General features: G+C 43.9%; 1 protein-coding gene across 1 annotated transcript; it reads right to left on the bottom strand.

Moving 5' to 3' along the window:
• Window positions 1-5049: 5049 nt before the first annotated feature.
• On the bottom strand, window positions 5050-10888 carry HSPA5 (heat shock protein family A (Hsp70) member 5). Its single transcript, XM_040442087.1, has 9 exons — window positions 10758-10888; window positions 9404-9585; window positions 8256-8487; window positions 7687-7821; window positions 7485-7597; window positions 6998-7388; window positions 6655-6892; window positions 6395-6562; window positions 5050-5974 (listed from the first exon to the last, which is right to left on the bottom strand). The coding sequence occupies exons 2-9, from the start codon at window positions 9526-9528 to the stop codon at window positions 5415-5417; spliced, it is 1962 nt and encodes a 653-aa protein (XP_040298021.1). The 5' UTR covers window positions 9529-9585; window positions 10758-10888; the 3' UTR covers window positions 5050-5414.
• Between the last annotated feature and the right edge of the window lie 1224 nt (window positions 10889-12112).

Genomic DNA, 12112 nt, shown 5'->3' with positions numbered 1-12112 from the left:
GTGTGAATGGACCCTAACAGCAACACCCCCATTGCTCTTAGACTAATTTGCACATGTTAAAACTTAATTTGTCTTAGGCCTGTTTCACACTTGTTTTGTTAATTCCGGTTTTGAGATCTGGCAGAGGATCTGTTTTTTTTTAGTTAACAAAAAAACGGATCTGGCACCATTGACTTAAACTAAACTTCAAACCGGATCCAGTTTGTTCTGTTTGCAGCAGTTTTGTGTCTGGTCAAAAACGCAACGGAATGTATCCTCATCAATGTTGTCACCATTGACAATGAACGGGGGAAAAAAACTGATCCGTTTTTGCCCGGTTTTAAGACCCTCTGCCACAACGCAAGTGTGAAACAAGTCTCAGAAATGCGGACACATATGAACATGGGACCAACACAGATGTCTTCAGCTGCCAATTGCATATGCAGCAGGTAAACCAGTTTCATAGGTACAAAACTGCTGAGAGATGCTCTTTAAGGAACTACATTTGCTCAAAAAAAAGAGGCAGAAATATGGATCCTATATTTTAGCATCTCTGGAACAGAATGTTTGCTTGTTGTCATTTCTAACTATTACTGCACGTCAGGACCGGGGGAGTACTTTGAATTCATTGGGCAGCTGCCCAAAAAATGTAAAAATTAAATAGGGGGGGGGGGGGGGGGACCACAAAAGTACCCGTCCATTATACATACTTTTCCAAATGTCTGCATCCTTACCTGTATGGTTGTGCATCTGCTTATCTCAGGTTGTGAGAAGACATCCTCAAACTTTGGACCCTGTATTCCAGTGATCTCCAACCTGTGACATTGCAGCTGGTGTAAAACTACAACTCCCATTATACATGAGAGCATGCTGAAGTGTCATAGCAGCTGGAAGGCCACAGCTGTAATGTATAACATATTAAAATGTTGCTGCTACACTACAAAGCATAGACTACAGTTACATCTTTGCTAGCGGATGCACAAGTGAACCTACTAATCAATAACCAGGTTTGTACAAGGCTAAACTTCACCTTGTTTATTAGGCAACCTCTGCCTGTATGCCCTATACACTACTCACAAGAAGTTAAGGATATTTGGCTTGTGGGTGAAATTTCAGGAGGAACCTAAAATGCACTCTAACTTTTACAAGTGAACATAATGTGACCTTCAATAAACTTTTGAATTCACATGTCCAACTATTCAGTGTTTCAGTACTTTTTTTTTTGCAGAACTTGCCGTTCTCTAACAAGGAGCTTAACGCCAAAATTCACAACAGATCCATGAATTGCCCAATAAATGTCCTGGTTCAATAAGAATTAGTATTTAAACAGTCCTCCTCATCATGCTGTTCACATTTTGACATCATGAGACCAAGACGTCACAACAATTGATGAACAGTACCTTGTAATGGCAAGTGTCAGCAGGTAGTATCAGAGATAGAGACTGGAAGAGTCACAGAAAGGCATAGAAGTGGACATCCCCTACTGATGACCGCTTCATTGTGAACAATGACCTGCGGAACCGGATAATGAATGCCACACAACTCCAGGCACATTTAAGGGAGATGAAAGGCATCCAAGTGTCATGTCGGACCATTTGAAACAGTTTAAATCAGCATAGTCTGCGTGCTAGACCACCTGCCCACGGGCATCTCTTGCATGGGCCAGGGAGCCTCTACGCTGGACAAGGGACCAGTGGGCCTCAGTGCTGTTCACCGATGAAAGTCAACTCACAGAGCAGAAATTGTGGCCACCAACGATGTTGGAGATGTCAAGGACGGCGCTATACATCTACCACTGTTGTCACCAGACGAGCCTTTGGTGGTGTTACAGTCTAGGCAGGCGTGTCTAGTCGATACAGAACTGCCCTACACTTTTTGAATGGTACAGTGACAAGCCCATACTACTTGAATAACATGAATCCAGTCATTGTGACTGCATTAACAACACAGGCCTAATTTCATAATTATGGACGACAGCTTATCAAGGTCGCATCATTAGGGAACGGCTGTTGGAGACTGGGGTACCTCAAATGGAGTCGCCGTGTAGAGGCTTGTAACTGTACCCTAGAACCTCATGACCTGAGGGCTGTCCTTCAAGAAGAGTGAGATGCCATGCCTCAGCAGACAATAAGTTGACTTATGAACAGCAGGAGACGTCGTTATCAAGCTGCAATTGATCCAAGGCCACATGACAAGTTTGAGACATTCTTGACATTTTTTGTGGGTGTATACCTACCACTGGTGTTGGCTTTTGTTTCAATAAATTGTTTGAGAAATCACCATTGCTGCTTCTACTTAAATGCCCTACTTCCATAATATAATGTCACTGTAGCGTGAACGTTAAAGGGATTCTGTCATGACATTTTAGGCCTATAACCTAAACATGGCCAGGTCTGTCCAAATAGCATGAATCCGAAACTGTACTTATTAAATGTGCCTGTGGCTCTATTAGCACATAAAACAGGTTTTTATAACCTGTCATTCACCTACCTAAGGTGCCCAAGGGAACGTCACTTCATACTGGGTGCCCGGCTGCAGCCATCTCCGTCTGGTGCCCAGCACCGCCTTCCTCACCTCAGCCCCGCCTCCGCAATCGTCCAGGCCCCTCTGCCAGATCCCGCGCGTGCGCACTAGGCATAACCTGAGGGACTGGACGATTGCGCACCCAGTATGAAGCTACGTCCCCTTGGGCACCTTAGGTAGGTGAATGACATGTGCTAATAGAGCCACAGGCACATTTAATAAGTACAGTTTCGGATTCATGCTATTTGGATGGACCTGGCCATGTTTAGGTTATAGGCCTAAAATGTCATGACAGAATCCCTTTAAGTTTTTTCATAAATTTCACCCAAAAGCTAAATATCCTTAACTTTTTGTGAGTAGTATATATTATGAGGATTTGTCTGCAAGGAGGTTTTTGGAACAAGACCTAGGGCATCAACTGATCATACCAGCAGCTGCGTTTGGTTGAGGGTTTTCTCATATGGTTTGTACAAAAGCTTATCAGTTAGTTATAACTAGGGATGAGCGAATCGACTTAATCTGAAACATCTGTAGTCAATTCGCATAAAACTTGGGTTTCAATATTGTACTGAGCGAGCGCTCCGTTCAGTATTAGAATGTATTGGCTCTGATGAGCAGAAGTTATTACTTAGTGAAGTGGTACCTTGGAACTGAACAAGAGTTCGGGAATTTTTTTTACAGTAGAAATCAATGAAGTTATTACGTGAAGTCTCAAGACTTCATGAAGTAATAACTTCGGCTCATCGGAGCCAATACATTCTAACACTGTACGGAGCGCTTGCTCAGTACAACATTGAAACAGTGTTATGCAAATCAACTTTGATGTTTCATCCGAAGTAGATTCGCTGATCCCTAGTTATAACCCATGCATAAATTCAGACTGTAGCTTTGTCAGTTGCAACACCAGGGGTATAAGGCTGAGGCGACTAGCTAGCAATTATTAAATTGCTACATGCTGGCAACTTGAGAGATTTCCAAGCTACTTTTTAAGGCCTCATGCACACGGCCACCGTTTTGGCGGCTCGGATGCGGACCTATTCACTTCAATGGGGCTGCAAAAGATGCGGAATGCTGTCCACATCCGTTGCCCCGCAAAAAAAAAATAACACATGTCCTATTCTTGTCCGTTTTGCGGACAATATGCATTTCTACAATGGGCCACCTGTTCCTTTAATTGCGAGACACACAAGCAGCTTCCGTTTTTTTGGCGGAACGGTCGTGTGCATGTAGCCTTACTCTATAAATGTAAAAAAAATTAAAAATCTCTTGCCTACAAGATCAGCGCTACTCTTGGCTGCAGCTATTTGGAACCCATACTCAAGCTCTCCCATGCATTCCCTATGGGCTGCAACTTTTTGTAGTGAGACAGTGAGCTTGGTCTAGCCTCAGCCCAATTGTGGACAGGGCCTGCTGGGTATGGTAATTTCACTAGGGGTTGTCCCATCACAGTAATCCCTTTTCAAATGCCCTATTGAGGTAAATGGCCAAAACTGACAGATCACCACTGCAAACAGTCTCATGGCCTTCTGGGGCCTCATGGCAGCTGTGCATTTATTATTCAGTATTACAGTTATTCCTCTTTGTAGCAGCTCCCCCAGCGATTACAGACTGATACAGTAGCAAGGCACCCAGTGATCAATTGCTGGAAAAGCTGCATTTCAAGAGAACATGTGCCAGATATGCAAGTTTTAGTAAATAAGTGTATTTTCTATTATATAGAAATCTGCAAGTATCTTCTCTTGTGAGGCTAGGTTCACAGTTCTGTTATTTTCATCAGAAATTGAGAGCCAAAACCAGGTGCAGGTCAAGAACACAGATCAGGTGCAAATCTTTCCATTATACCTTCTGTATATGCTTCACTTCTGGCTTACAATAACTGATGGAAATATCTGACCAAATAACTGAAGTGTGAACTCAGGGCTCATTCAGACAGCCGCAAGTGTTTTGCAGTCTGCAAAACATGGATACTACAGAGAATAGGACATGCTCTATATCAAGGAAAAGCAACCTTCGGCACTCCAGCTGCTGTGAAACTACAACTCTCAGCATGCAAACTCTCAGCTGTTATTCTGACTCCCATAGAAGTGAATGAAGCACTGGGAGTTTCGTTTTTGAAAAGCTGGAGTGCCAGAGATCCCTGCTCCATATTTGTGCATGGCCATCTCAATGATCCGTGACTCTGTTGTTCTATTATTCCTCCTAGAATTTAATAAACCAATAGTTTGCAGGAGGGGGGTCCTAATAGAATGGCCCTGTAGCAACACACCCCTTGATAGAGGAATGCCAGGTATCTTTGTAGTCACATTTCTAGGAGGAATACCAGGAACAGCACAATAGGAAATATGCCCAGGCATTTTATGGGGAACGTATGTTCTAAAACAGACATGTCAGGAGAGCCAATGGGTTCCGAGTAGTAGGACCCTGAAAAAAATAATATTTTAATATACAGGCATGGTGTGTGCATACCACATAAAATAGTCAAATTAAGTTCCATCCGCATTTAGAACAGCAGAGAATGTGGAGAAAATAAATCAGGTACATAAGGAGTAGGTTATTTATCAAACATTTATTGTGGTCAATGATGGTAGAAAAAAGTTCTACATAGAATGCACATGACCAGTTTTTTTTTTCCTTCAAATAAATAAAACATCTGAGCAACTTTTAAACTGCACCTTACCCTCCCAAAATACCAGAGCCCACCCTCCCACCCCCTGGGGAAGAAACTGAACAAAAATGATCCACGTGAACAACTGCTAATGAAAAGCAGTAAACAGCCATAATGGCTTATTGTCTCCACTGGAAAGTGAAGAATCCACAAGAACGTTAAAGTTTTCTGCGTTCAAATATTCGCTCAACAGAAAGTTCGAGTCCTGTATTTACAGCAATTTAGCAGCCAAAGACAACTTTCAAACCTATAACTCATCCTTCTCAGTCTCTTCTCCTTCAGGGGGAGGTGCTCCTGCCCCACCATATAGTTTGCCAACAATTGGTTGGACAATGTCTTCCAATTCCTTCTTCTTAGCTTTGAACTCTTCAATATCTGCATCTTGATGACTTTCCAACCATTCAATCTTTTCTTCTACCGCCTTTTCGATGGTTTCCTTGTCTTCAGAGGACAGCTTGCCACCAAGCTTCTCCTTATCACCTATCTGGTTTTTCAGGGAATAGGCATAGCTTTCAAGCTCGTTTCGAGAGTCGATGCGTTCTTTGAGCCTCTTGTCCTCTTCTGCAAATTTCTCGGCATCGGTGACCATCCTCTCGATCTCCTCTGGCGTTAACCGGTTTTGGTCGTTTGTAATGGTGATCTTATTTTTGTTGCCTGTACCTTTGTCTTCTGCTGTAACTCTCAAAATGCCGTTTACATCAATTTCAAATGTAACTTCGATCTGAGGAACACCACGAGGAGCTGGAGGAATGCCAGTAAGGTCGAATGTGCCAAGAAGATGGTTATCCTTAGTCAATGGACGTTCGCCTACAGGAAGGACAAATAATTATAGTTTGAAAGTAGAAACAAAGTCTAATTTGAATTTGAGGAGTGATGCTACTAACTGCCATTAAATGGATCACCCTGTAAAGATAATGTGGCCAACTTATGCAGCAGGATCTATAACAATATGTCTAAATATGCACTAGGACCCAGAAAACGACTGCGTTTATATGAAAGGGTTAATCCCATCTTCTAGAGAGGTGGGATGTTGCTAGTATATTCCATCCCTTTGGCTGGGTAATGGACCCACCAAGAATTGCTCTGAGCACCCTTTTCTAAGTGTTCCCTGCTCGAAAGCACTACTCAACACCTGGCTGTGGAGGGTAGAAGATAAATCAATACCTTACATAATTCCTATAGGAGTAACATGTTTTGCTAATTTATGTTTCAGAATGGCTTATTTACCTTCATAAACCTTGATGGTGACAGTAGGTTGGTTATCAGAGGCTGTGGAGAATATCTGGGACTTCTTTGTAGGCACAACAGTATTTCTGGGTATCAGTTTAGTCATGACGCCACCAACAGTTTCAATTCCAAGAGTCAGAGGACACACATCAAGCAAGACCAAGTCACCTGTAAAAAGATTGTATGTTTAGATGCTCCACCCTGGTTATGAAGGTTCTTCAGACTTAACAGTTAAACAATATCCTTAAACAGTCACTTACCAGTGTCCTGGTCTCCAGATAATACTCCAGCCTGTACAGCAGCACCATAAGCCACAGCCTCATCAGGGTTAATACCACGGGATGGTTCTTTGCCATTGAAGAATTCTTTTACCAGCTGCTGGATTTTAGGAATACGTGTGGATCCTCCAACCAGCACAATTTCATCAATATCAGACTTCTTAAGATCAGCATCTTCAAGTACTTTCTGGACTGGTTTCATTGTGGATCGGAAGAGGTCCTACAAGTAGTAGTTTGAAGTAGTTTAGAGTGGTCGTCACAACTGTTTGTTCAATATACAACTGTATTCAACACATTACAATATTACAAGTACTTGGTTGCTTACCATGTTAAGCTCCTCAAACTTGGCACGGGTTAGAGTTTCAGAGAAGTCTTCTCCCTCAAAGAAAGATTCAATCTCAATTCTGGCCTGATGTTGAGCAGACAGGGCTCTCTTAGCTTTCTCTACTTCACGACGCAACTTCTGTACTGCCCTGTTATCCTTGCGGACATCTTTGCCAGTTTTCTTCTTGTAAAGCTTAATGAAATGCTCCATGACACGCTGGTCAAAGTCTTCTCCTCCCAGATGGGTGTCACCATTGGTAGCAACTACTTCAAAGACACCATTGTCGATGGTAAGCAAGGACACGTCGAAGGTACCACCACCAAGATCAAACACAAGGATGTTCTTTTCCCCTTCCTTCTTGTCAAGGCCATATGCGATGGCAGCAGCAGTGCTAAAAATGAAAAATCGATTTAGTACAGGTAACAAGAAAAAAAAAAAAAAAATTACACAATAAAAAGATACCAAGAGACAAATAAAGGAGACTTACGGCTCATTGATAATCCTCATCACGTTCAACCCTGCAATGGTACCAGCATCTTTTGTGGCCTGACGCTGAGCATCATTAAAATAGGCAGGCACAGTGACTACAGCATGAGTAACCTAAAACAGAAAGAACATGTTAAAACTAAGTCTAGGTCAAAAAACACCATCTTGAACAACCACACCACAAGTCTCAACAGTACACTCACCTTTTTGCCGAGGTAAGCTTCAGCAGTTTCCTTCATTTTGGTCAGCACCATGGCAGAGATTTCCTCAGGGGCAAAGGACTTTCTTTGCTCTCCAACATCTACATCGATGTAGGGCTTGGTTTTCCTATCTAAAACCTAGTAGATATAAAACACAAAAATCACGTAACCTAATGGAAATAGATCACATATTGACTTCTAATTATAACTGTTCTATCTTTGGAGTTCGGCCAATAAACATATGGGGTCGAATCAATGTCAAAGAACTGATACTTCATTGTAGTCTGAGAGATTTGGAAACGGTGTATTTAGCTGCTCCAACATCTTTCAGTGGAGAGTGCTCATGCCAACACTGCCAGTACCAGGCACCCCTCATCTCAGGACTGATGAAGTTGCAAGCCATTTGACCACGCACTGATCAGACACTTGTGCATATCAAATGGTCACAATTATTCATACGAAACCCCTTTAAAGAACTTTAAGCGACTACAGAACACTCAGCAAGCAGGCGATTAACTGCATAAGAAGCCTTATCCTACAACCATGTAAGATTATGGTTCAAGGACACTTACCTTGAAGGGCAGATATTTGATGTCCTGCTGAACCGATGGGTCATTCCATGTGCGACCAATGAGACGCTTAGCATCAAAGACAGTGTTCTCAGGGTTGGAGGTCAACTGATTCTTGGCAGCATCTCCAATCAATCGTTCACCTTCTGGAGTGAAGGCCACATAGGATGGGGTGATTCGGTTACCCTGGTCATTGGCGATGATCTCCACACGGCCATTCTTGAACACTCCAACACTGTAAAGTTATAGTAAGACATTAGACGCAAGTCTTATCTGACAGGACCATAAAAAAGGACAAATTCAGTTAGACTGGTATAGATTATCCCTAGGGCACATTTAGAGAGGACATTGCATAGCATGTACACTATGAAGGGTATGCAGAGAGAGAGATCAACTAATATTTATAGGGGTTGTACCAAGATTATCCCATATTCAAAGCATAGGGGAGTAAGCAACTGACCGCTAGGACTCCCACTGATAAGATCAGATCTCCTGCATCCTCTCCTCACAAGTGGCGGTCAAGCAGGTGTGCTGCCATCCATTCATTTCTACAGCTGAGCGCTGTACATAGCCATCTCTGGGCAGACCCATAGAGCACACCTGGTCAATCGCAACTCCACTCATACAGGGAGAAGGGACCCTCATTCCTGTGAAAGGTGTCTTAACACTGGGACCCCCACCAATCTCCTGTTCTGTGGATAGGGCATGTTTTTTTTTTTATTATTAAAAAAGGCCCACCATAAAACCAGCTATCTGTATGGGACGAGTTGCACTACCAGAAACAGCCTGTTTACAAGAGTGGCGCTGTTTCTGCAAAGACCAATTCTAAATGGAGCCGAAACATAGTGTCACTTTTGGGTGATTAAATACATCCCTTTTTACCGCAATCTCGGAGTGCTGCTCTACTTTTCAGCTATACAATTTAGGTAAGCCTCTGATTTGGAGCTAGTACCCATTCCCAATACTGGTTGGGGCTCTATATCTATTTCTTTTTTTTTTTTTTTTTTTTACAGGCCTGCTATATCTGAATGATCTATGGAAGGGCCTTTATGATTTATGACAAGCCTTGCTCCTTCCCACAAATCCTGATGCAATGTACGACCATACCGCTACAGCATTATAATCTCCCCACATAAAATACAATCACGTACCATGAATAAGTGGTTCCCAGATCAATTCCGACGACTGTGCCAACTTCTTCTCTCTTGTCATCATCGTCAGCATAAGTGCTGGCCATGACCAGCAATACAACTGCTAGCAGCTTCATTCTGACCATCAGAGGAGGTCGCCTTCACCCAGCTGAAATAATACCGCTCTGTAGAGTAGCAAAATCCTGTAGAAAAGGAATGAAGGTTAGAAAGGAAACTTGAAGGGAAGGAAGCAGATATTTCCAGCCTGTGAACCAGCCACCGGCAGGAATAAGAGGAGGCGGAGCCACGCCGACAGCCGGCCTCCCCAACCAATGGAGATGCAAGCTGATGAATCCTGGGCGGCAGGAAGGAGGGAGAGAAGCTTCTAGAGACAGCACAGTACCCAGTCTTCCTTAGCATCGTGATCAAGTAGATCTGAGGGCCTCCAAAAATCAGGAATAGGTCAAGACAAATCTAGACCGAGCACAGGAACAGCACAGGCCGTGCACAAGGGTCTCAGCACCACATTAGACATTGTAACGGAGGTACAAGAAGAGGACGTGTCCTCAGCACAATAGCAAGACTCAGGCATCTGCATTTTATTCATCCCTGATCTGCCATACAATTATACATATCTCATATCTGCCATGTACCATCATAGCCATTTCATATACAGTGATCCCTCAAGATACAATATTTTCAACATCTCATATCTGCCACACACCATCATAGTTATTTCACGATACATCTCATATCCACCATGTACTATCCTACATCTCTCATATCCACCATGTACTATCCTACATCTCTCATATCCACCATGTACTATCCTACATCTCTCATATCCACCATGTACTATCCTACATCTCTCATATCCACCATGTACTATCCTACATCTCTCATATCCACCATGTACTATCCTACATCTCATATCTGCCACACTATCATAGTTATTTCATATCATACATGTCTCATTCACCATCATACATGCATCACCAATGACATAAAGCCATGGCATCCACCCATATCAAGTAATACCAAAGCAAGCAGCAACTATCAGATGCAGACTAGGCATTACCCAGAATTCATGCCCCCTCTTCTATCAGCAAACAAAGGGGTAAACGTGGGCACCAACCCATCAGGCCCATGCTTTTCCATAGCAATCTAATCTCAATGAATGAGATGGACAGTGGCCATGTACTATTACCTCCAGATAACAGTCATCAAGACCTACAAAACCCCAAAATAATACCACCCGGAGGCGTCACTACCACATTCCCCATAGAAAAGCATCAGCAGCATGCAGCATTACAGCCGCACTCCCCATAGCCAGTGCCATCAATATTAATCCCCAGCAGCAATCATAAGCACTTACCGAACGCAGGCCGCACCCAGTCCTGTAACTTTCTGTATCTTCTCTGTTTGTTGGTTGCTGTCACACTGACGTACCATGCGCCGCTGCGGTTCTTTTATACGTTCCCGGCCGGCCAAAGTCGTGGAGCGCCGCCATTGGTAGAAACACCACGCGTTGGACTTCTCCTATTGGCTGGCTCATCGTAAGCTGTCGGCACCCGATTCGCACACGTTAGTGTGTCGTCACACCCCCGCCCTGGGTCTCCTTCGAGCTACGCTGACGAATAGCCCCGCCTCCTCCCAACTGGCGCGGCCAATGAGGAGTCGCGCAGTGGCACCTCGGACGGCTGCCATTGGTTGACTGGGTTGTCAGTCGGTTGCTAGCAGTTTCTGGAAGATGCCGCCTCTTGTCAGTTTCGTCAGAATGTCGTCAGCTTGCGGCTGGACGGTGTATGCAACACGGGTGTAATTGTGACAGGCGGCAGGCGCCGGTGTGTGAGCAGTGCATTCTAGTCAAATGAGAGCGCCCTGGGAATAACACAGCCCTCCCCTCGTCATTCACTGTCCATAGTGTTTCCATTCATTCCTGGGGCTTGTGTAGTCCGTGTAGATTGTAAGCTCTTGGGGCGGGACGCGCTCCCGCTCTGTGACATCATATTTGTATGTTTTATATTATGTATGTGTGTGACCCATCTACATGTACAGAGTCATGGAGTTAAAGGGGTTGTCCGGGTTGCGCCACGCCAAAACCTTATCCCAGAAGTGGATTGTGGCGCAACCTGTATAACACCTTGAATAATAATAATGCAAATGTGACAAAACCTTAGGTGACGTGCACACGTCTCACTGTCAGTGGTCATTCTACATCCATCTTCTGGCTGTGTGTCCGTTATTTTGGCTGTTTTAAATCCGTATTAATTTCATTGTTTTTTTTTAGCATCCCAACCCCTGCAGTGCCCACAGTAAACCCCACAGTGTCCCCAGTATCTATAATGGCCCCCCTGTAATGCTCCCAGTATATATAGTCCACCTCTCACCCTATTACTCCTCTGCCAATCCCTTCACTGGCCCCCATTGTCCAGCGAATTCACTTCAAAGTACTAACAAATACATACAAGGCCGTCCATAACCTGTCCCCTCCCTACATCTCTGAGCTACGTTACCGATACACCCCCACACGCACACTCTCCGATCCTCACAAGACCTCCTTCTCTCCTCTTATCACCTCTTCCCACAATCGCCTCCAAGATTTCTCCCGTGCATCCCCCACACCCTGGAACTCGCTACCCCCAACATATCAGACTCTCACCTACAGTGGAATCCTTCAAAAGAAACCTGAAAACCCACCTCTTCAGACAAGCCTACAACCAGTGACCC

The sequence above is a fragment of the Bufo bufo genome, chromosome 8, assembly GCF_905171765.1.
Source record: "Bufo bufo chromosome 8, aBufBuf1.1, whole genome shotgun sequence".
Taxonomy (NCBI): Eukaryota; Metazoa; Chordata; class Amphibia; order Anura; family Bufonidae; genus Bufo; species Bufo bufo.
The sequence above is the reverse complement of the archived record's forward strand: the minus strand, read 5'-3'. Positions and strand labels throughout refer to the sequence as shown.